At 36.3% G+C, this 26,820-nt stretch overlaps 1 protein-coding gene across 2 annotated transcripts in view; it reads left to right on the top strand.

Moving 5' to 3' along the window:
* LOC150082121 (putative divalent cation/proton antiporter TMEM165) overlaps positions 1-26,820 on the top strand; it is a 156,124-nt gene that overhangs the window by 116,459 nt on the left and 12,845 nt on the right. For both annotated transcript variants that reach the window (XM_090379110.1, XM_090379108.1), the window contains one exon: positions 7,184-7,289. In XM_090379110.1, coding sequence (XP_090235236.1) covers positions 7,184-7,289 — 106 coding nt within the window. The remainder of the gene's footprint in view (positions 1-7,183; positions 7,290-26,820) is intronic.

The raw sequence follows: 26,820 nt of genomic DNA, 5'->3' as shown, positions 1-26,820 counted from the left end.
TTTTACTGTTTTGAATTTTAATCCCCAGCCACAAATGTCAGTGAACAGAAATGTCCACTAGTTAGTATGTACATATTAATTATTCCGATTATCGCGTGTATTTTTTCAGTTTTCACGTATAATTTAATTTTTTAATTGGTAAGGTAATAAAGGGTAAATTTGTGCTTAATATATCTTTACTTTTATAGCTTGTGGATAATATTCTCCTATTTTTGCTAATTAGAATCACTGTTTAATAGAATTAAAATTCAATTCACAAATGTGATCACAATGACCGGCGCTTACTACACATCATATAGTGAACGGTATGGTGAGTCCATCGTAACGTGATTTGATTGTACAGTGAATCAATTGTAAAGCGGGGTCCATTGTATTTTTAACTGTTTATGTGAAACTTCGGATAATTGGGGCAGCTGCTTAATTGGGCCAAAATACACTAGTCCCGATGTGTCCCAAATAACTGGAATTGACTGTATTTTATATTTATGTGATATAGCACTTTTTCTGTTGATTCATCTATTTTTGTGGCTAGTACATTTTAAATTGCAGAGAAGTATTGCAGTGGCCTTAGTATTAACAATAGTACAACATCCTATACCACTAGTTACTTAGGTGTTCACCACTTTAAACAAAATAACGTTGCCAAACATCTAGTTTGATATTTACTGTATTTTCCAGACCACAAAATACACCCAGGATTTTAGAAGATGAATTGTGACAAAGATTATTTTATTGCGTATGTCTGAAACACAAATTCACAAGTGCTTACAAATCAATGAGTCTGTGTAGAATGAATTTGCTGGTTGTCACTACTGTCACACTTGTCATTTCGGAAGTTATGATCTGATTTTTTTTTAAATTAAAATACTGTTATACCATAATGAAGATATAGTTGCAAACTGCAATTGGTAATGCTGATGAGGTGGCAACTGCCACATGCATATAAGCAAAAATTAAAAATAAAATTAGAGAATTTCAGAAATAAATAAATAAATAGGAAACCTACACTCACCCAGAGAAGCAGAATGGCATGGTCTCCTGCTGAAAGTATGGCACAACTGCTGCAAAAACCAGCTAGGATATTCCCATTCCAGTTAACCGAGCAAGCAAATGCAGACACCCACTAAAGAAGAAACCTTGAAAAGAAAGTTCAAGGGAATCACAATAACTACTTTTTCAAGAGGCATTGGTATTGTGTTAATTCCCGAACACTTTCATTTTTGTCATGGCTTGCGTTACAACAAAAGAACTATATTTTCCCCAATGCGAGTGACCAAGACAAACATGGCAACAGAAAACACATATAAATGTGGTTAAACAAGGAAACAACTCAAACAAACTGAAAGACAAAATACAGTTAGCTGATGACTACCCAATCAAAAAGCCAAACTAAAATGGAAATATACAACATAACCTCTACTAACTGAGGCACCTCCGTAGCCAGGTGGGCAGGAGCAGCAGTGCATAGCACATGCTTCTTGATTAGACTGGGGTTCGAGCCTGTGACCACCAAATACGGAGAATGTGGAAAGGTCAGGGAATGACCACCGCATATCCCTGGAGCAATATGGCCTTAGTTGCTAATGCTCCTGAAAACCAAATAATAATAATAATATCTACCAACTGAAATTAAACAGCAAAACTACAAACTAATAACAGAATTAGATTATAGTAAAATTTATACTTTATATATATATATATATATATATATATACAGTGCTTTTTTTGTAAAAAAATAGGTGCCGGTACTCATTCTTTGCTATGAGGAAAAAATGAAAATTAAAAGGATATGAAAAGTATCCTGAAAATTTTTTTTTTCCTGATATTGTTACTTTAGTAGTAATATTTTTGGATTAAGAACAACAAATTTAGTATATTAACACAGTTTATTAAGCATAAATTTATTATTCAAGTATATAAAAAAATAAGTAAATAAATTGGTCAACTACTGTGTGCCGAGCACTCCGGATGAAGGGTCCATAGTCATGGATTGTCGTTAGTGTAGTATCTCAAGTAGAGAGCTTTATGGTAACTGAAAAAAAGTTTCCAGTACCCCTCCTTGGCCTAAAACCAAGGAACTAATGAAAATATTTGTCTATTAGTGTTTTCAGTTGTTGTGAATGACAAGGGTAAGGGTGGAAGAAGCGACTCCGACTTCTTCCTGGAGAAGCAATTAAACCCTTGGGGGAGAAGCGACTGGCAGGTGAGGGCTGTGCAAGGCTCCACACAGGTGCCTACCCACCACCAGCGCCTCAATACTGGCTCTCTGAGTACCTCCTTGCCGGGACAACTCCAGCTTTGAAAATTGTTAAAAAATACTTCTTGTTGCAAAATTTATAAATGACCTTTATAGAATTATTAACTAACTATTTAGCAACCTTTTTGTTACCAAAAGGAGAGTTACTTAGTACAAAGAAGCTCACTATCGAAGTGCAATAATTTTATTTTTATTTTTATTTTTTTTTATTTTAACACAAAAAGTAAATGATAGATTTCAATCGGAATAGTTTTCCCTTGATAAGCATCGAATAACGCATAGCTAACGTGATTTTTAAATTTTTAGCTCCATTAGCGACGGAAATAGGGGGGACACGAAAATTACTCACATTTTCCTGTCTGGCACTGTCATTTTTAATTTTAAAAATATTTTAAAATTATATTTTAAGCCTACTCGTTGAACTCTTTCCAATGGTGTATAATAAGCTATAGATTGTTGACATTTTTTGTCCCCCCACATTTTACCACTCCATTTCTCAGACAAATTTTTATCAACAATGATCAGTATGGCATTATGTTAGCCCACATGATGTACAACCCCATGCAAAATTTCGAGTCAGTAGGTTGAGTGGTTCCAGAGATACAATGCTGCGACAGACGGAGGGACAGACGGACAACCGAGCGACATTATAAGGGCTTTCGTTAGACTGTGGACCCTAAAAATAATAAGTAAAAATAAATAACATAAGTAAAATTAATTTCATAAAGTTTTTGTAGAATATTCCAAATTTTTATTAAGTTCTCATCTGACACCCTATGCCGACTTTTCTTCCTCTTTGTGTGTTGGTTGCTGAATGACGTTTCCGAAGCAGCCACAAATCGACATATTTTGCTGGATCGAAGCAGGTCAGTGGGGGCCTACAATTTTAAGAAACAGTAGTGAAGAAACTATTTTTGTCATCAACAAAGCTCTTGTTGGGCTGGCAATAAGATTCATTTGTGAAAATCCTCGTTCACATTGACTCAATGAAATTGGTATCTTACTCAGAGCATCCATCAAATGCAATTAAGTATTCCCGAAATCCACGAATTGTATCTCTTTCATTTAACTGTAACCTAATTGACAATTTTCTAACTTCATTTTCACCAAGTGGCAACAATTCTTGTTTAGAAGGTTTAATACCTTCGTTTTCCTCGCTTTCCTTCTCTCGTCATCGATGTTGTCATTAGTTCCTTAATTTGAATTTTTTCTTCTTTCTTTCTTTCTTTTTTTTTTTTGAAACTGTCCAAAATGTTAGTGTCATTCGGATATTCAGGTACTGTGATCATGTAAACAGAGATAGGGAAAATTTATGGAAAAATGTTGATAACGCACTTCTGCGAAAGAACAGTTGATTATTTTTCGGGGTAAAAGAAAATCGCTCTCTCCTAATTCTCAAACGGGGCACTTACAGTTGATTCACAGCGGTGCCCAACCTACGGCCCGCCCGGAAAGTCAACTAAATCAGCATAAAGAAATCTAACTTCTTGAATTTTTTTTGAATATGGCCCCTGTATGGGAAAAGTTTGGACACCACTGCAGTAGAAGGTGGACCAGAGCCCATTGGGAATACCTCTTGATCTGCTCACTGTTGACCAGCGTGATTTCTCCATGTGTGGGACAGGTTTAGTAATTGCCTGAAGGCCAGTAATGCAAACAGTGCGTACCGAGTTAATTCTCTCAGTTCACTATATGAAAATTTTCTTTGCTCAACGGAAAGTATTTTAAATGTTACTTCCAAGGGGAATTCAAAATAATTCGCTATAAAAGGACTTCATTAAACAGAGGTCCTACTGAGTAATTTAGAATTATGAAAATGGTTATACAGTTTTATGTAGAAAATATCTTAACAATAGACAGTGAAAAATGCAAATTTAGTTAAATAATTTTAAGCCTATTTGAATAGTAGGTAAACGTGAAAAAATTTATGGAATATTACAAATTTTGAAGCACTGCATCCAAATGTCACACGTCACTGTTAATAAAGGTGCCGGTACGCCATACCATCCCAAAAAAAAAAGGCACTGTATATATATATATATATATATATATAATAAAATAACACTATTATACCACGTGAAAATTCTAAACAAATAGGTTTTATTAAATTCATAACACAAGCTCAATATTATACTAATATAATACAAGCTCAATACACGTCATCAACTAACAGATTAGTTGATGATGTGTCAGGATTCTTACTGAAACTCCATTTCAGACCATAAATGCTATGTGGTGGGTTATAAGAACATCTTCACAACATGAAAATTACTATGAAATTAAGAAATTACAACTAACATTCCACTGGCATTAATGTAAACTTGAGAATATAAAATATTTAGAACGCTATAGTAAAGTTAAACCACAAATTAAATAGAAACATGACAATATACCTACGTACACTTGGAGGAATTGGACTTTGTACTTCCAGCACTCGAATACAAACAACAAAAACTTGCCTTGTACAGGCTATATAAAGAGAACCAGGTAAGATACTGTTTGAGGTTATCAAGGTTCTCTTTATATAGCCCTACACTGACCAAACCATAACTTACCTGGTTCCCTTTATGTAGTCCTGCACAAGGAAAGTTTTTGTTTGTATTACAGTACAGGAAGCAAAAAGTCCACTTCCCCCAAAGTGTATGTAGGTATAATTTGTCATTTTTCTAATTAATATTCAACTTGTAGTTTAACTTGACTATAGAGTCAAGTTAAATTCTAAATGAATCTTCTGTTTTCTCAACATTGTATTAATGCATTTCTTAACTTAAACATTAGTTTTAATTTCTTAATTAATTTCATAGTAATTTTCATGTTGAGGATGTTATATCCTCCCATAGCATTTATGGTCCGAAGATGATGGGGTCTGCAAGAATCTTGAAACATCACCCGCTAACAAATTAGTGTAGTATTGAGCTTGTATTATATTTGAGTTTAATAAAACCTATTTGTTAAGAATTTTCACATAGTATAATAGTGTTATTTTATATATAATATAAATTTTACTGCATGGATAGAAACAATGTAATGTCCATTCCCAATTATTTCAAAATTAGAATAATTTGATAACTAAACACAAACTTAAAAGACAAATTAACAGACTAAATTAAAATAGGGGTAACCATGTTAAAGAATACAATTATAAAGAGGGAAGGAGCAGAAGGATCCAAATTTTCTCTTTTTTCCCCCCTCCCCTTTTACCCAAACAATGATTCCACATTTCTTGATCAATAAAATTCTGCTTCCAGAAGGAAATAGTTTTATTGAATTTATTTTTAAGAATAAAGGAGATATATCTAGTGAGATATGTGTAAAGCCTCACTTGGATATGTCAGTAACAGTATAAAAGTCTGATATAAAATAAATGTACATCACATGTACATACGTGTAGCTAGTGTAATAAGTGGCAGACTAGACTCTCAGTTATGCCACTTGCTTGAAAGTAGTGCAATATCTAGGCAACTTGTAGTGTAGGGATATTGTAGTATAGTATTTTCTATATTTTAAAATCTGCCAACTGCAAAAATATATTTTGACAAACTAGCTGAAGTTAACAGTGGCTTGCTTGCATTACAGGATGTTTGCCAGAAGATCAAGTTGTACTCTGTAGTAAGCTGCATTTTTTCTATCAATAATTACACTCCCTGGTTTAAATTTTTCTAAATTTTGCCTAATGATGAAAGGCATGGTGAGATAATTCAGTCTTCTGCTGAATTATCTCACCATGACTTTCATCATGATCTAATTATCAGCTGCTGTTTGAACCTGACTTGGAGACTTGCATGTCAACTAAAACTACAAATGTGGGAACAAGATATTGTTTTCCAACTCCAGTACTACTTTTTTAATGTGTCTATACTCTAGTGGTACTTTAGAAACTGACCAGTGAGGGCTTTTATTAATTACATGACAGAAATAAAGAAAGAGTGAATAGTGTGATGCCTTAATACATATTTTTCAAAATTCAGAGGTGCTTTCAAAACAGGTTCAGATTTAAGTTTCTCTTATGCTCTACAGTTTGCATTTATTGTACTAGAATTAGAAATTCTAATATACAGGGTGTTTCAAAAATGATGGTCAATAATTTAAAGGTGAAAAGTACAAACTAAAATAAGCAAAAAAGTCCCACTGAACATTGGGCCGCAAATAAACCATTTTCGAAATAACGCACATTTTCTGTTAAGATCTGCCATTGACTATGGGGAGCACTAGTTTAGCAAAAAACTGAATCCTTTTCTAAGGGTGGTTTTATTAAACATAAGATAATACATTTTTAATTTTTGGTTTCAACACCACAGGATTTTACAGATGTTACAGGATGTTACAAAAGGTATTCAAAATACTGTCCTTGCATCTGTACGCAGCTTTGTAGTCTTCTCTGCATTGAGTTAACAATCCTCTCAGGCATTCCTGGGTCATTTCTGATTTGCCGAAAGGCTCCAACCCGACGCTGCAATTCCTCAACTGTGTTAATGTCAGAAGTATACACCAAGCTTCTTTTCATAACCTCAGATACAAAAATCTATAGGATTTAACTATTCTTCGTTGCTGTAACCTCTTTCCATTTTGACTATCCTTTGACAAGTACTAGTATGCCTGCTACATCTAAGAGCATTGAGAGAGGGGAAAGGGAGAGAATGAGAATAACCTAACCTAAACAAACAAGTCAGTAGTGGATCCCAACCATGTACAGTTCACCTTTTCAGTGGTGGATCCCAATTAGAAATGTGCAATATCTCAAAAATGATTCACTTAAGGACCCATGTTTACTAGACTTTTTTTGCATATTGTAGTCTGTGCAGTTCACCTTTAAATTATTGACCATCACTTTTGAAACACCCTGTATATAACTGATTTAAAAATAAATTAGTATGCTTATTTTTTATTCCTTCTTGCCTTATATAATAGATTATTATTTCTTTTCAGGATGCAATTGGTGTAACATTGGGTGCTGTTGTAGGTCACTCTATTTGTACATTATTAGCAGTAGTTGGAGGTAGAATTATTGCTCAAAGGATATCTGTGCGATCAGGTAATTGATGCTATTAATTTAGTTTTGAATTTCATTAATTGGATAAACCAGGAGAGCATTGTTTCCTTTGAGCTTGATTTACAGGGCTCTGTGATTTAGTGGATTTGTTAATACCCCTTTGGAAGAGTATGGCTTTTTCATATAAATAGGAAAACTGGTGTATCCAAACAATTCAGCCCATTTTATTTAGTTTGAATTAATATATTAAAAAACTGTCTACTACATTGAGCTTGATGAACACATACCAGATTCAATGTTTAAGTTTTCAGATGATATGAAGGTTGGCAGTGTGGCTAATGAGGGTTATCAGGTTATGCTATCACAACAAAGATCTAGAAAAATTAGGCTTAGGCAGTTGGGCTGAGAAGTGGCAATTAAAGTTTAACATTGACAAATGGAAGGTAATGCATATGGGCAGCAATAATACCAAATTAACATACCAACTGTGTGGTACCACACATAGGGTAGTGAAGAATGAAAAAGACCCGGGGTAATTGTGTAGTCAGTATTTGTATCAGTAATGGCCACATGGTGCAGCATATGGCTTATGCTGCACCAGCCAAAAAAAAAAAAAAAAGGGAAAATAATAATTAATAATAAGAGGAAAGGAAATAGACAACCTAAGTGTTTCCCTCCTCCTGTAGGTAATAGACAACCTAAGACCTTTGAATTTCCCCAAACTGTCAGCCTCAACCACCCATGTAGGCAACTTATTCCAGTAATTTATAACTTACTGGCTAAAATAAAACTTCCTGCAATCCAGTCTAAACATGTTCCCCGATAACTTAAAATTAAGGCCCCTTGTTCTAGAATCATTTATAACTGTGAAAATTTTGTCTTCATATCAGTATCATTTTGCTTATGTCTCTCAGAGCCTTAAACACCTCAATCAAGTCTCCTCTAAGGTGCCTAGTTTCCAAGCTCTGCAACCCACATATATGAAGTCTTTCCTCATATGGATGCCCATTTTGCCAATCTCACCAGGCGAGTTACCCATCTTTGAAGCCTCTCAAGAAGCACAATGTCTTTCTTTAGGTGTGGTCTCCATACTTCTACACAATATTCCAAGTGTGGTCTAGCCATAGCCTTATATAATGGTATTATGATGTCCTTATCTCTACTCACAATTGTTCGATAAATCATTGATAGGACACCATGTGCCTTCTTTGCAACATTAGCAAAGGCACATGATGCAAGAAAGCAAGCTTATATAGCATCCGCCAAAAAAAAAAAAAACACCACACACCTTTTCATTTCACCCATCCACTTGCTCCAAGTGTTTGTCTAGTTCTACCTTGAATCTGTTTAAGCTATCAACTTTTACTACGACAGATGAAAGTTTGTTCCAGCAATCAACCACCCACTGGCTAATGGCAAACTTCTGCACATCTATTCTACAACTGTCTTTCCTCAATTTGAATTTATACCCTGTCAGGCGATTATTCTGAGCAAGAGGAACAATCACATCAGCATTGAACATGCTCAAACCATTCAAGGCTTTAGACACTGCAATCAGATCACCTTGCAGGTGCCTAGTCTTCGCACACTGTAATTTGCAAAACATAAGCTTTTCTTTGTAAGAGCAATCCATTGTTCTATTCACTAATCTTGTTGCCCTTCTCTGTACTCATTCCAACAGCTCTACATTTTTCTTAAAATGAAGCCTCCAGACCTGTATACAGTACTCAAGGTGTGGCCTGACCATTGCCTTATACAAGGGGATAATCACCTCCTTATCCCTGCTGGAAAAATTCCTGTATATCATTGACAAGACACCATGAGCTACTCTTGCAGAGTATCTGTACTGCTCAGAAAACTTCATATCTGCCTGCACAATTACCCCCAGGTCCTTTTCACACTCTACCACTGTCAGTGTAGTACCACACAGTTGATATGTTACTCTGGGTTTACTACTTCCCATATGCAGTACTTTACATTTATCAATGTTAAACTTTGTTTGCCACCTCTCAGCCCATCTGCTCAACTTTTCTGGATCCTGTTGCAGCAGCATACTGTCATTTGTGTCATTAACAACCCCGCCGACCTTCGTGTTGTCTGCAAACTTGGACATTAAAACTGATATACCACCACTATCATTAATAAATACAGAAAACAACAATGGACCTAACTAAATAACTTTGAGCCCTGGGGGACCTAACTAATAATATTAGTCCACAAAGAGCAGTGTCCATTGATTAAACACTCTGTCTTTTCACAACTCAACCATCCCTTTATCCATAGCAGCAATTTGTCTCCAATGCATGCTACTCTGCTCCAATTTGTGCAGCAGTCTTCCCTGTGCAACAGTATCAAAAGCCTTTCTAAAGGGTGCCTCCTTAGCCAGGTGGGAAGGAGCAGCAGTGCGTAGCACACGCTTCTTGATTAGACCAGGGTTCAAGCCAGTCACCATCAAATACGGAGGATACGGAAAGGTCAGGGAATGACCACCGCATATTCGCATAGCAATATGGCCTTAGTTGCTAATGCTCCTAAAAAAAAAACCAAATAACAAATAGCCTTTCCAAAATCCAAATATATGATATCAAAATTATTCTTTGCATCCAGTTTATTTGTGACCACATCATAGTATCCAATCAAATTGGTCAGACAAGACTTCCCTTTCACAAACCCATGCTGTGTCCGAGCTATAACTGAAGTCTTGTCTAGATGATCCTGCAGTGCTTCTTCTTTCCTGAAATCCAAGTATATGATATCAAACTGTATTTGATATCATATACTTGGATTTCAGGAAAGCTTTTGTTACTGTTGCATATGGAAGACTGCTGTACAAATTGGTACAAATTGGTATAAGTTGCTACAATGAATAAAGGGATGGTTGAGTGAGAGATGACAGAGAGTGGTAATCAATAGACACTGCTCTTCATGGACAAATGTTATTAGTGGAGTTCCCCAGAGTTTGGTGTTGGACCCATTGTTGTTTTGTATATTTATGAATGATATTGATAAAGGTATATCAGGTTTAACGTTCAAGTTTGCAGATGATACAAAGGTTGCTGGGTTGTTAGAGACAGTATGTTACTCCAACTGGATCTAGATAAGTTGGGAAAATGGGCTGAGAAGTGGCAACTGAAGTTTAATATTGACAAATGCAAAGTACTGCATATGGGTAGCAATAACCCAAGAGAAAGTGCCAACTGTGTGGTACTACACTCAGGGAAGTGGAAAGTAAAAAGATCTAGGGGTGTAATTATGCAGTCAAATATGAAGTTTGCTGAGCAGTGCAGAAGGGCTACCAGGGCAGGTCATGGAGTCTTATCAATGATATATAGGAATTTTGCTAGCAGGGATGGGGAGGTGATTATCCTGTTATAAAAGGCAATGGTCAGGCCACACCCAGAGTACTGTGTACAGTTCTGGAGGCCTTATTATAGGAAGGATGTAGAGTTGCTAGAACAAGTAAAAAGAAGGGTAACAAGATTGATGAGAAGAACAAAGGGGTGCTCTTACCAAGAAAGGCTTAAGTTCTGCAAATTGGCAGTGCCTGGAGAGTAGGCACCTGGGAGGTGATGTGGTTGAGGTGTATAAGGCCTTGAATGGGTTGAGCAAGTTGAATGTGGATGGGATTCTTCCTCTTTTTCAGATTAAGAACCTGAGGGGGCACAGAGTCAAATTAAGGAAAGACAGTTGTAGAATAGATGTGCAGAAATTTGCCTTTAGCCAGCGGGTAGTTCATTGGTGGAACAGACTTCCATCTTTTCTTGTGGATGTTGATAGCCTGAATAAATTTAATTCTGAGCTGGACATTCATTTGGAACGAATGGAGGGATGAAATGGGAGGTTTTTTTTTTTTTTTGGCTGATGCTGCACAAGCTTGCTTTTTTGTATCGTATGCTTCTATTAATGCTCATTTCTCCTCCACTTTACTCTCAGTTATTACAAGATTATCTAGCTTACTGCCCGAGTTTAATACACCACCGGCATTCCTGTCCCTAAATAACTCCTCGTGTGAATGTAGATGCAAAATTTTCATTTAGTTCGTTAGCTGCCTGAGCAAGAACATCAACAGTTTAACCGTTGATATCAAGTGGACTAATCTGATTCATCCCCTTCCTTCTAGAATTTACATAAGTAAAGAACTCTTTGTATCCTTAGCCAAAGATCTCTTGTAATCAATCTACCTCTGCCTGCCTAACCTCCTTTGTGACTTGGTTACAGACCAACTTATATCGATCATAGGCCTCCGTGTCACCTGTTAATTTATATGTATCCCATGCATTTTTCTTCTCTGCCACATATCTAATTAGTTCATCTGACATCCATTTAGGCATAAATCTTGAACAGTATTTCTTAGCTGGTATTGAAAAACCTAGTAGCTTCCAAGATTAATTCTTTGAATGCTTCACATTTTGAATTTGCTGTTGGTAACATCATCAGTTGGTCCCACAGTATAGAATTTAAATACTGTCTCAGACCACTGTAGTCACCTTTATGAAAGCAAAAATCTTTCCCTTTACCTCTGATGTAGTTGCCTCTTTTTCAGCACACTGTGGTCACTGTCACCTAGTAGTTCCTTTATCTGCAGATTCTTAATTCACAAAGAATCACTATTGATAATCAGATAGAGAGTATTACTCCCTCTCGTTGCCTCTCGAACATGCTGCTGTAGAAAACAATCATCCAATAAATCCACAAAAGCCTTGCTAATGTGTGAGTGACCAACCCACAAATTCCAGTCAATTTTATTATTATTATTATTAGCTTGATGTTTCAAGGAAGCCTAAGGCTTATGCTGCACCAGCCAAAAAAAAAAAAATCCCCGAGTTATCCTGAGAAAGAGAGAGTCAAAAGTATAAGGGAATCACCAAGAGAGAAAAGAATGATGATATCCAGCTTGGGACCCTGGGTGTGCCAAGCCCATTCTCACCAGATGTGAGCCCCTGGGGTTCTTTTTCGTTCAGTAAACAGCAAAACCACAGAACACACGCAATTTACAGATTATTATTATATACAGAGCAATATAGCCTTAAAGTTCTGATGTGTCTTAAATGACACATCAGAACTTTAAGGCATAAGAACAAAAAAAGGTGGAAATGGACAGAAAGAAAACATTAAATCTGAACAACATAAAATACTTTAATTTGACTGTCCTCTATTTATTTGAGAAAGTCATCAATAAAAATGAAACCGTCATGTGTTTCTGGAAAGTTAATATCTCTGTGTACATTAAAAAAGTTTTCCTCCTAGTGATATTTATTTGAGCCAATGGGAGAAGAGGGCGAGGGAATTACATCACTACAAATGCAATTAATTATTGAATACTGCCTCCGTTACGGAGGCAGTTGTCAATAATTAATTGTCAATAATGCAGACAGTGAATGCACGAGATTAGTGAACGTTACGTTCACTAATCTCGTGCATTCACTGTCTCACATTTGATATTCCATTGTAATGTTTTTGTACATTAATGAATATTGTATATTTGTAAATACAGTAATACCCTGACTTACGCTACCCCGACTTACGCGAACTCGGAGTTACGCGGTTCCTGATTTTTTCGTTTGGCAACGCTGCCGCCCACTATCTTCAAGGTCGTTTTTCATATGTTATCGATATACGGTGCGACGGTGGAGAATGAGAGCGAAAGATGAACAAAATTCAACTTTGCTGCTTTTATGTTTTTTATATCAGTGAAGGGGAAACACACTTTCACCATAATAACGTAAAAACCAACACAATTCCAGCTATCGGTATAATCGCAAATGCAATTAGATCGAGTTTACTACCAGTTTATAACAGATTCCACTAGCAGAAACGCAACTGGATTTTTATTGTTTTATGGTAGTAACCCCTAGAAATGTGAGGTGTTAATAGTGTATCTCTGCCTTTATGGTGTTGTTTATTCAGTTGCTACATGCGCGCAGCTTTGTTTATGCGTATCAAGCGTGCCTCCTCGTTTTGTAATTGTGCTTTATTCCCTAAAAATAAAAAGGAAGCGTCCTGGTGAAGACACTGCAGATTCAGAGAGAAAAAGAAAAGCAATTATCGATAAACAGAGGCGGACTGGGTCAAAAATTCTTACCCGGGAAAATTTATAGTGGCCTCATACTATGGTTTATGGCCAAAATCACACTGGCTCACCGGGGTTTCCCCGGTAAGGCTTATTGCCAGTCCGCCTCTGTCGATAGAGAAAAAAATATGAAATTGTGAAACGCTTTGAGCGAAATGAAAGACCATGTGATATTGCACGTACTACAGGCCTAAATGAAGCAACGGCGAAAAGCACATGACAATTGCAAACTTGACAGGTTGAAAATTGAAAAGGGCTCAATTGTAAAGGGCTTAAAAATTTTAGAAAACATAGACTCCAACGAAGAACGCGTTATAGCTACAAAGCAAGGAATAAAAAAATTATTAGCTTGCTACGAAGAAATTCTGCGTGAAAAAAAGAACGCGCTGTGTCGTCAGACGAATTTGTTAGATTTTATGAAGCCATCGACATCGAAATAACTTTTTAACGTAAGTCATTTGTTTTTTTAATACATATTTTGTATTAATATGTATAAAGAACTGCAATTTTATTAATATTTTTCTTCTAAACTAGTGTTTTTGTTAGTCCTTGGTCCCAATTAAGCAAAATTTATATGTATTTATATGCAAAGTTGTACCCCGACTTACGCGAATTCGACTTACGCGATTTTCGTCGGACCCACCTATCGCGTAACTTCGGGGTATTACTGTACGTACAGTAATTTAGTATTTTGTAAATATTTTAGTCCTGCTCTTTGGAATGCAACAATATTCCTCATGCGTTATGGAACCCGAAGCAACAGACCTTTTCCTAAGTGACCTATGTAAACGCAGGTAAATAATTACATAGTGATATTTTTCGACCTTGAAAATGCCACACACTACAAATGCACAGGTAAATAATTACATAGGATATTTCCTGATTAGATATCGATCACAGTAACATAGTGTTTTTTTGTCTGGCGGCACCGGGGGTCTCTCCCAACTCCACATTTTCACTCTGTGTAGAATACAGTACTCCGCATAAGGCCAGGGTGTGTGTTAGTGTGTGTTTTGTGAAGTATTAGTGTGGGTTGTGTTGTTCCTCTGGCCGCTTAACCTGGGGGTGGCTGTGCAGAGCCACCAACAACCCCAGCTTCCGTCACCGCCACGAGGAGGTGGGCCAGGATACATTAGGAGAGAAGAAAGCTCTGGCAGGGTGAACCATCAGTCTGTCCAGTGAAGAGGCTAAGATAGAACATGCAATTAATAATAACGTTCATTCACTCAACATTCACACAATTTTACTTTTTATAGTTTTTTCTTACACTCTATTTTCTTTTATATATTAGATTAGATATCGACTAGTGTGTTTCGACAGGTGTGTCTTTTACATAGAAAAGATTTGACTTACTTCAATATCTGGGAAATTAAAATCCCCCATTATAAGAAACTCTGATTTACTGGCCCACTCTATTTCTCTGTACAGTTATTTATTGTACTCATCAGAGTCATTAGGCCTATAACATACTCTTACTCTCAATTTTGCTTTCCTATCGCTTATGTCACACCAAACTGACTAGACACATTGCACTGTCCAGCCATGTCGACTGACTGTACTTTCTTGGATTTTGTTTCTTAACTAATAGCATAACCCCTCCTCCCTTCCTCTCCTGTCTATTCTTCCTGTACACATTGTGCTCCCCAAATTCCAGTTCTGTATTTCGTACATCTGTGTGATACCACATCTCTGTTATCCCAACAATATCTGCCTTTGAAATTTTGACCTACACCTCAAATTCATCAAATTTATTTACCAAACTCCTAGCATTGGTGTACACACAAGTATACATGCACCTGTTTCTATTCTTAGCTACCCCAACACAGCCCATGTATTTACTTGTTCCGCAGTGACTCCCCGCAGTCTCTGGAATCCCCTGCACCTAGTTTTTGCAGCTACCGTTAATCTATTAGTCCGTGTATCCACCCAAGCTAGTCATTCATGAAGTTTTCTGGACAGTGCAGACAGGCTGCTAAGACAGCTCATGGAGTGTTATCGATGATATACAGGAACCATTAGGGACATGGAGGTGATTGTCCCATTGTATAAGGTGATGGTTAGGCCAATCTTTGAGTACTGCATACATATCTGGAAGCCTTGTTTTAGGAAGGATCTGGATCAGTTGGAATAGGTGCAGAGAAGGGCAACAAGATTAGTGAGAGGAACAAAGGGTAATCTTATCAAGAAAGGATTCTGTTTTGCAAATTGTAGTGTTTGGAGATTAGACTCATGCAAGGAGATCTGATTGAGGTATTTAAGGAATGAATAAGCTAATTGCTGATGGCATCTTTTCTCTTGCTTAGACAATGCATGTGGGAGCATAAATTTAAGTTGAAGAAGGATGGTTGCAAGGTAGATTTGCAGAAATTTGCCTTCAGCCAGTGGGTAGTTGATTGTTGGAACAAACTTCCATCTGGTGTTGTAGAAGTGGGTAGTCTGAATAAATTCAAGGAAGAACTAGAAAAATTATTAGCACAGGGCTAGTACTAGTGTTTGTGGCACCTGAGGCAAAAGCTTGTAACAGTGCCTAATTCATATAATTCATATTATATCTTAACACCCATATATATGCAGTAGTGCACTAGTAGCACCTAGTTTAAGCTGCACTTGTGGTAACTGCCTCACTTGCGCACTGTTAGCATCTTCTCTATAGCAGGGGATGAACAGGTAATGAGGGACTTTTTTTTTTTTTTTTTTTTTTGTACCGATGCTGTGTAAACTTGTTTTCTTGCATCATTTTCCACTAATACTATTAAAAATTAAAACACCTTGTGAAACCTTTAGTTCTAGCAAATTGCTCTCAAGAATTTTTCATTCTTGAGACTACTCCACCATAGGTTACAACTGCTTAGGGTAGAAAATTCATAAATAAATTTCTAATTTTAAAAAAATAACAAAAAACAGAGGCTTAATTAGGGTTTACACAGGAAACTTATTCAAGTTTCTATCATTATTTAGGCAGCATATTATTATAGTTTTTTTTAAATAATAATTTCAAAATAATTTGTGCTTTTTTGTTTGTTGAAGAAAAAAAATTTAAATAAAATTTTCAAAAATTAACTTTTGCATGCTACTTTCACAATTGATAAATACTGTCAACATTGGATGGTTAAAAGTGGACTTTTTTTTGAGAGGGTGTTTGGATACTTCTCTGCCCTTTTCTGTTCTTTTGTGTACTTCAGATACAAAGTATCATCTTGGTTGTACATGTCACTTGTTACAGATCCATTCTTGCATATAAATTGATTATAATAGGTGACTTGCAGATGTGAATTGTCATGTTGGTTCTTCACCTTTGCCCTCCCAGAGAATGAACAAAAGAAAAACAGATGTCTAGTTATTCTTCTGTTAAAAATTCAGTTGAAATTTAGATATTAAAAAAATCAATCATGGAAATTCTGAAAAAGAGGTATGTTATGTTGCAGTTTGAGTGTTGTAGCTTGAACTACTGTTTTATTTAATGTGGATGACAAGACCATGTTTTTACCTCTCTGACATTAAACATTGATATTAGTTTCTGAACTCTTCATGTGTTTTACAAATCAGTATTTCAGTGCTGAGAAATGGGTTATAATAAAATGTGTAAGTATTCCTCTTTAAGCCTGACATGAATAAGTAAAAAAATTCAATATCATTCATGTGCTTCTCGGAACCAGGCAGTGTTTTGGTGAAGTGTATATGTAAGTACATAAAACAGTTAACTATCTTTGTTTTAGTTATATAGTTTATATAATACATTTTTTTTTCCCTTTTGGAATTCAATTAAATGTAATATTTTGTCCACAGCACATTAGTGAGATGTGCTATTCTAATTAATTTATACCCACATGCAATCCATAATGCCATTGTAAAACAATTAAGCATTACTTGATAGATTTTAAATTAAATAATAATACAAATTGAGAACATTTTTAGGCCTTATTTATCATCTACAAATTGGAATAGTACAAGGTCATTAATAATTACAAAGTAATTATTAATGACCTACAGTAAAATGATGACACCCTGTATAAGAATGTCAAACACTGAACCATAATGCAACATGCAGACCTAACACATGTTTGCATAATTTGTGTTAACTTGTCAGGTAAGTTCTCTGTTTAATTTGCCTTTTAGTACAGTTATGTGAAACTAAAAATAGACAGTTTTTCTTCCCTGCATCCTTTTAGTGTTTGAACAAATGAAAAAGGTTTCTTTGTAAGAAATAATGTAATCTAGCTGAGGTGGAATCTCTTGAGTTCCCACAGATTCTCTGAAACTATGTTTCCGAAGGAACAATATACTTTTAGGCGTATATTAAGATTTTGAAGTAAAACACTCCTTGTAAATAAAAAAAAATAAATAAATAAAAAAAAAATTAAATGTATTACATCCATTCATTATTTATGGATTTAAAAAAGAAAGAAAATGGTTATGTTGTCTACAAAATTGGCATCTTAAGATAATTTTTTTTCCTTTCTTAGCTTAAGTCTTCCCGAAATGTTACCACCTTGTCACAGTGAGGAGGCATGAGTATCCCGATGACCCAGAGAGCTATGCTGGCGGTAGCTAGACTACTGGTAGGGCCACCCTAGCCCGACAGGTCAAAGGGTAGGGATCAGACGAAGAGTAACATACTGGTCCTCCAGGTTGAGGGTTGTGCGGGAAGCTAGTTCCCTCCCCATGTAAAAAAAAAATAAAAACTCATAAAGCTCAAAGAGGAAAACTGGACGGACAAAGGGATGTGACTCGGACTGAAAAAGGAAATGAAAAGGAATAACGGACATTTTAAATATTGTAATATGGAACATAAGAGGAGGATTAGGATATAAAGAAGTCGAACTACTTAAACATTTAAAACAGAAGAAAGTAAATATAGCAGTAATAACAGAAACAAAGAAAAAATTAAAAGGTACGAAAGATTATGATTCTTATACAATGATATACAGTGGAGTAGATCAAAAGGAAAGAGCTAGTGGAGGGGTAGCAATATTAATAGATCGGAAATGGAAAACCAAAATACAGAGCTACACATTTATAAATAATAGAATAATAACAGTAAGATTTAAATTAGATAGAGGTTATTTATGTATGATTGGAATTTATGCCCCAGAAGATGAAAAAGAGGAAGAAACAGATAAATTTTATTTAGAGTTACAAAAAGAACTAGATAAGAATATAAAAAAGGACCATGTAGTTATTTTGAGAGATTATAATGTTCGGGTAGGGAATAAGCCAATAAAAAATATTATGGAATGTTATGGAGAAAATAAAGTAAATGGAGAAATGGATACAAATTAAGAGATTTTGCAACATTTAATAATTTAAAGATAACAAATACATTTTTTAGGAAATGTGATATACATAAATATACATGGTCGGCAAGAGGTACACAATCAATAATAGACTATGTAATAGTAAATCAAAAATTAGCAAAAAAATGTCGAGATACTAGGGTGTTTAGAGGATCTGATATTAATGCTAGGAGTTTAGTAATTAAATTTGATGAATTTGAGGTATTGCTCAAAACATCAAAGGCAGATATTGTTGGGATATCAGAGACGTGGTGTCACACAGATATAAGGGATGCGGAACTGCAATTTGGGGAGTACAACGTCTACAGAAAGGATAGACAGGATAGGAAGGGGGGAGGTGTTATGCTATTAGTTAAGAAACACATAAAAACCAAGGAAGTGAAGCCAGTCGACATCGCTGGACAGTGCAGTGTGGAGTCAGTTTGGTGTGACATAAACATTGGGAGATCAAAATTGAGAGTAGGAGTGTGCTATAGGCCTAATGACTCTGATGAGTATAATAAGGAACTGTACAGGGAAATAGAATGGGCCAGTAAATCAGAGTGTCTTATAATGGGAGATTTTAATTTCCCAGATATTGACTGGAATTTGGGGGCTGGATACTCACACACTAGCAGGGCTTTTGTGGATTTATTGGATGATTGTTTTCTACATCAGCATGTTCGGGAGGCAACTAGAGGGAGCAATACTCTTGATTTGATTATCAGCAGTGATTCTTCATGCATTAAGAATCTGCAGATAAATGAACCACTAGGTGGCAGTGATCACAGTGTGCTGAAGTGGGATTTACTCAAAGAGGTAACTACCATTAGGGGTAAAGGGAAGGGTTATTGCTTCCGTAAAGGCGACTACGATGGACTGAGACAGTATTTAAATTCTATACAGTGGGACCAACTGATGATGTTACCAACAGCAAATTCAAAATGGGAAGCATTCAAAGAACTTATCTTGGAAGCTACTAGGCTTTACATACCAACTAAGAAATATTGTTCAAGGTTTAGGCCAAAATGGATGTCAGATGAACTAATGAGGCATATGGCAGAGAAGAAAAATGCATGGGATACTTACAAATTAACACATGACACAGAAGCCTATGATAGATACAAGTTGATATGCAACCAAGTTACAAAGGAGGTTAGGCAGGCGAAGGCAGATTACGAGAAATCCTTGGCAAGGGATGCAAAGAAAAACAGCAAAGAGTTCTTTACTTATGTAAACTCTAGAAGGAAAGGGATGAATCAGATTGGTCCTCTTGATATTGATGGGTCAAGTGTTGATGATTCTGCTCAGGTAGCTAACAAACTAAATGAATATTTTGCATCGACATTCACACATGAGGAGTTATTCAGCGAGGGGAATGCCAGAGGTGTATTCAACTCTAGCAGTAAGTTACAGAATCTTGAAATAACTGGGAGTAAAGTGGAGGAGAAACTGTTGAAGATAAACACAAGAAAGGCACCCGGGGTGGATGGGATCTATCCAGTTATATTAAAGGAGGCAGCAAAGGAAGTAAGCAAACCCTTAGCCATAATTATGAGAGCTTCCTTGGACTCAGGGGAGGTACCCATAGACTGGAAATGTGCAAATGTGACCCCAATTCACAAAGGAGGATCAAAGGCTGACACAAGTAATTATAGACCTGTGAGCTTAACTTCTGTTCCAGGAAAATTAATGGAGGCACTGGTTAAAGAAGCACTGCAGGATCATTTAGACAAGACTTCAGTTATAGCTCAGACACAGCATGGTTTTGTTAAGGGGAAGTCTTGCCTGACCAACTTGATTGGATACTATGATGCAGTCACAAAAGAACTGGATGCAGGGAATAACTTTGATATTATATACTTGGATCTTAGAAAGGCTTTTGATACTGTTGCACATGGAAGACTGCTACACAAATTGGAGCAGTGTGACATTGGAGGCAAATTACTGCTATGGATAAAGGGGTGGTTGAGGGGGAGAAGACAGAGAGTGGTAATCAATGGACACTGCTCATCGTGGACTGATGTTATTAGTGGAGTCCCTCAGGGCTCAGTGTTGGGTCCATTATTGTTTTCTGTATTTATAAATGATATTGATGATGGTATATCGGGATTAATGTCCAAGTTTGCAGACGATACAAAGGTTGGCAGGGTTGTCAAGGACACTACTGACACTATGCTGCTGCAACAGGATCTGGAAAGGTTGAGCAGATGGGCTGAGAGGTGGCAAATGAAGTTTAACATTGACAAATGTAAAGTACTACACATGGGAAACAGCAACCCCAGAGCAACGTATCAACTCTGTGGTACAACACTGACAGTGGTAGAGAATGAAAGGGACTTGGGGGTGGTTGTGCAGGCAGATATGAAGTTCTCTGAGCAGTGCAGACGGGCTGCAAGAGTAGCTCATGGAGTATTGTCAATGATATACAGGAATTTTTCCAGCAGGGATAAGGAGGTGATTATTCCATTGTATAAGGCGATGGTCAGGCCACACCTAGAGTACTGTATACAGGTCTGGAGGCCTCATTTCATGAAGGATGTAGAGCTGCTGGAATGAGTACAGAGAAGGGCAACAAGATTAGTGAATGGAACAAAGGGGTGCTCTTACGAAGAACGGCTTAAGTTTTGCAAATTACAGTGTCTGGAGACTAGGCACCAGCGAGGTGATCTGATAGAGGTGTATAAAGCCTTGAATGGTTTAAGCATGCTCAATGCTGATGGGATTCTTCCTCTAGCTCAGAATAATCACCTGAGAGGGCATAAATTCAAATTGAGGAAAGACAGATGAAGGATAGACGTGTGGAAATTTGCCTTTAGCCAGCGGGTGGTTGGTTGGTGGAACAGACTTCCATCCCTTGTGGTGGAGGTTGATAGCCTAAATAAGTTTAAGGCTCAGCTGGACAGGTATTTTGAACAAACGGAGGGGTGAAGTGGAAGTGGTTTTTTTTTTTTTTTTTTTTTGGCTGATGCTGCATAAGCTTGCTTTCTTGCATCAAATGCCTCTACTAATGCTAATGCTAATTCAGATAATTTTTTAGTGGCTTCAAAAATAGAGTTATGGGCTAAATGGAAGAAGAGAAAAGCTATTAAACAGGGGAAGGAGGATTTGGGTTATAAAGTATATTTACTTCAAGAAGCAGGTATACAAAATTTATAAAGACGAAATAAGTAAAACATCGGAGAGAGAACAAATAGAAGAAGAATGGAATAATATACGAAATATAATTCAAAAGATAGCAAAAGAGACACTAGGACAATTCGGGGAAAACTATAAGAAGAGGGGGGATAAAGATATGGAATGAAGAAATAGCTAAAGCAGTACAAGATAAATATCTTAAATATATACAAAACAGGACAAGTGAGAATGAAGAAATATATAAACAAGAACGCAATAAAACTAAAGATATAATAAGGAAGGCTAAAGCAGCGTCATGGGATAGATTTATAAGCACAATAGAACATGATTTTCATGGAAGGCAAAATTTGGCATATAAAATGATGAAATACTTCAAGAATAAATATAATAAAGGAAGAACAGTGGAAAAACATTATGAACAATTTTAAAAAGACCCAACATATCAAACAGAAGAGATACAGTTAGACCCAGTTAGTTGACATAGATCCGATAACAAAGGAAGAATTGGAAAAGGCATTGAAAGCTACAAAAAAATAGGAAAGCACTAGGAATGGATGGTATAAATGCAGAACTGATCAAGTATGGAGGAAGTTTTTTAAAAGACAGGATACTAAATTTATTTAATAAATGTTGGGAACAATATAAAATACCGGAAGAATGGAAGATAGCAAAAATTATTTCAATATTTAAAAAAGGAAATAGAAATGATACAGAGAATTATAGAGGGATTAGCATACTAAATACAGTATATAAAATGTATAGCAAAATAATAAATAATAGAATTAAAGTTATTTCTGATGAAATATTAATAGAAGAACAGGCAGGATTCAGAAAAGGAAGATCATGTATAGATAATATATTTATATTAAAACAAATAATAGAAAAATGAAAAGAGTTTAATTTAGAAATGAGTTTAGCATTTATAGATTATGAAAAAGCATTTGATCGAGTAAACAGACGAAAACTACGGGACATATTGAGTAATAAAGGATACCCAAAGCATCTTACAAAAATAATACAGAGTTTATATCAAGGAACAAAAATAGTAATAGATACAGGTAATAAATTAACAGAAGAAAGTATAATAAATAAAGGAGTTAGACAGGGATGTAGCTTGTCACCAACGCTGTTTAACATATATATTGAGGATATGATATATAAATGGAAAGAAGAAATTAATACAGGTATATATTTAAATACAAAGAATAGGATTAATACACTGTTATTTCCAAATGATCAACTAATTATTCAATATAGTGAAGATAATTTACAAAGAGCAGTATTTAAATTAAACCAAATAACAGAAGAATATAAAGTTAAAATATCAATGATGAAAACTAGAACAATGGATTTTAAAGGGAAAAATACAGTGAGAACAAAAATAGTTATAGACAATAAAAATGAATTATCTGTTATTTCAACCACTGCTCATTAAGAAACAGTCTTTGTCCTGTTTTTTACTCTGATTCATTTCACATTATAGGGTATTTGTGCATATAGTGCTTTCCGTACACTTCCTGGTATGAAATCAACTTACTGAGCTCCATTAGAACTTTTTGACTTCTCTGGGAAAAAAAAATTTACAGCCTTACCTTCTTAATGGTAAAGTGATTTTGATGTTCACATTTCCAGCTAACCGCAGTTTTATAGTTATACTGACCCAGCTTGCAGAGATTGAGACTTTGTAATTATTAATGACCTTAACTTGTTCATTTATCCTCTAGAATACAAGACAAACCTAAATACCCAACTAACACTGGATTCACCCCTCAGCATCCATCATCCCTTCCATTCATCCCTCAGATGAATGGATTCATCCATTCAGGGAATAATGTTGAGGTTAGTTATTCTCAGATCACCACTTGGTGGTGATCTAGCACAGCATCTATCAACCTCATTGTTTGGTATTACTACAATACAAAATGACATGAACTGCATGATTTTTGTTTCTCTTTTCCTTGGTTACTTTACTGTTTTAAACTGTTTAACTCTCTGACTTAGATTGTGTTACTGAGATTATTCATTTCATCTCCACTGGACAATAAACTTTTAGCCCATTATCTGTTTTCCACTAAATATGCTAATGCTGTTCAGAACAAGAATGCAGCTTATCACAGTTGGTTTGGGTGCTTCCGTAACCAGGTGAGCAGGAGCAGCAGTGCATAGCACACGCTTCTTGATTAAACCGGGGTTCGAGCCCGTGACCACCAAATACAGAGGAGGCAGAAAGGTCAGGGAATGACCACTGCATATCCCCGGAGCAATATGGTCTTAGTTGCTAATGCTCCTAAAAACCAAAAAACAAACAAACAAACAGTTGGTTTGTGTTATAGCTGCAAGGTTTTTTATGCTTAAATTAAAGCCTTGCAAAAACTGTAAACAAGTTATTAATAAATCAAAATTGAGTTTAAAAATCCAAAGGTAAAATACTTGGCTCTTGTCCAAGAGCCAAATGGTAGTTAGTCCTTCTGGTCTGTTATATCTGATGGTTCTGTTACATCTTCATTGGAATATAAAGCTGAGTTATTAGCTTACTTTTCCTCTATCTAATTCTTGCATTCATCTGTTACTCTACTGTGTACCAAACATATCCCACCCATTACCTCTCTTGATTTCTGACAAAGACAGAGGGATTCTGAATAATCCTGATGCTCAAAGATTCTAGGTTCTGATGAAATTTGTCCATTTTTTTCTTAAAATTTGTGCTCCAGGTTTAATTACCATTTTGTATTGTTTTTTTTTGCACTGTCCTGTTCCACTGGTATTGCCTTCCAAATAAAAATTTGCTGATGTCTAGTCAGCTCTGAGAATGATGACAAATATCTCCTACTTATTGTCCTGTTGTGTATCAACTCTTTCCTAACTAGTGAGAAAATGATCTCCAATATGGCTATTGATTGACAATCCAATAGGGATTCCATTAGTTTTGATACACTGGTGATGTCTTAAGAAGCCTTATAAACTACAAGTAGAAAACTTGAGCAGTTTTTTTCTTGACATTTACAAGTGTTCTAATTATGTTTGCTATAAAAGATGGTGGTCTAGACAAGCCTCCATTCATCTTATGGTCTGCTTTCTGTTTTTTGCAGTTGGGTAGTCAGTTTTATCTCTGATTATTTCCTTTAGATAGCTCTCTCTCTCTGTAGCTAATTTTATAGTTCCCAAAATTCTGTTCTTTCACCTGCTCTTTTCCTCGTGTATAATTAAGGACCTATCATTGACTGTAAATCTTACTTATTTTTTGTTTCACTACATTTCACTTTTCAGTTCAACAAAGCCTGCTCTGCAAAAACAAACAGTAAACCTTGTTGAATATCTGTCACCAATTCCATAAGTATTAATCTCTATGTAATTATATAGTAAGGAAAAGAAACTTAGATGTCTTATTTCTTGCAAAAAAATATATTGTTGGGAAAAAGGCTTTTTCTTTCACTTGTATTACTTTTAGCATTAGCATTAGTAGAGGCATTTGATGCAAGAAAGCAAGCTTATGCAGCATCAGCCAAAAAAAAAAAAAAAAAAACCACTTCCACTTCACCCCTCTGTTCGTTCCAAATACCTGTCCAGCTGAGCCTTAAACTTATTTAGGCTATCAACCTCCACCACAAGGGATGGAAGTCTGTTCCACCAACCAACCACCCGCTGGCTAAAGGCAAATTTCCTCACGTCTATCCTACATCTGTCTTTCCTCAATTTGAATTTATGCCCTCTCAGGTGATTTTTCTGAGCTAGAGGAAGAATCCCATCAGCATTGAGCATGCTTAAACCATTCAAGGCTTTATACACCTCTATCAGATCACCTCACTGGTGCCTAGTCTCCAGACACTGTAATTTGCAAAACTTAAGCCTTTCTTCGTAAGAGCACCCCTTTGTTCCATTCACTAATCTTGTTGCCCTTCTCTGTACTCGTTCCAGCAGCTCTACATCCTTCTTGAAATGAGGCCTCCAGACCTGTATACAGTACTCTAGGTGTGGCCTGACCATTGCCTTATACAATGGAATAATCACCTCCTTATCCCTGCTGGAAAAATTCCTGTATGTCATTGACAATACTCCATGAGCTACTCTTGCAGCCCGTCTGCACTGCTCAGAGAACTTCATATCTGCCTGCACAACCACCCCCAAGTCCCTTTCATTCTCTACCACTGTCAGTGTAGTACCACAGAGTTGATACGTTGCTCTGGGGTTGCTGTTTCCCATGTGTAGTATTTTACATTTGTCAATGTTAAACTTCATTTGCCACCTCTCAGCCCATCTGCTCAACCTTTCCAGATCCTGTTGCAGCAGCATAGTGTCAGTAGTGTCCTTGACAACCCTGCCAACCTTTGTATCATCTGCAGACTTGGACATTAAGCTTGATATACCATCATCTATATCATTTATAAATACAGAAAACAATAATGGACCCAACACTGAGCCCTGAGGGACTCCACTAATAACATTAGTCCACGATGAGCAGTGTCCATTGATTACCACTCTCTGTCTTCTCCCCCTCAACCACTCCTTTATCCATAGCAGCAATTTTCCTCCAATGTCACACTGCTCCAATTTGTGTAGCAGTCTTCCATGTGCAACAGTATCAAAAGCCTTTCTAAGATCCAAGTATATAATATCAAAGTTATTCCCTGCATCCAGTTCTTTTGTGACTGCATCATAATATCCAATCAAGTTAGTCAGGCAAGACTTCCCCTTAACAAAACCATGCTGTGTCTGAGCTATAACTGAAGTCTTGTCTAAATGATCCTGCAGTGCTTCTTTAACCAGTGCCTCCATTAATTTTCCTGGAACAGAAGTTAAGCTCACAGGTCTATAATTACTTGTGTCAGCCTTTGATCCTCCTTTGTATATTGGGGTCACATTTGCACATTTCCAGTCTGTGGGTACCTCCCCTGAGTCCAAGGAAGCTCTCATAATTATGGCTAAGGGTTTGCTTACTTCCTTTGCTGCCTCCTTTAATATAACTGGATAGATCCCATCCACCCCGGGTGCCTTTCTTGTGTTTATCTTCAACAGTTTCTCCTCCACTTTACTCCCAGTTATTTCAAGATTCTGTAGCTTACTGCTAGAGTTGAATACACCTCTGGCATTCCCC

Source organism: Mastigoproctus giganteus, chromosome 8 (genome assembly GCF_048544385.1).
Source record: "Mastigoproctus giganteus isolate SK-2022 chromosome 8, ASM4854438v1, whole genome shotgun sequence".
Taxonomy (NCBI): domain Eukaryota; kingdom Metazoa; phylum Arthropoda; class Arachnida; order Uropygi; family Thelyphonidae; genus Mastigoproctus; species Mastigoproctus giganteus.
This window is presented reverse-complemented; position numbering and strand designations above follow the sequence as displayed.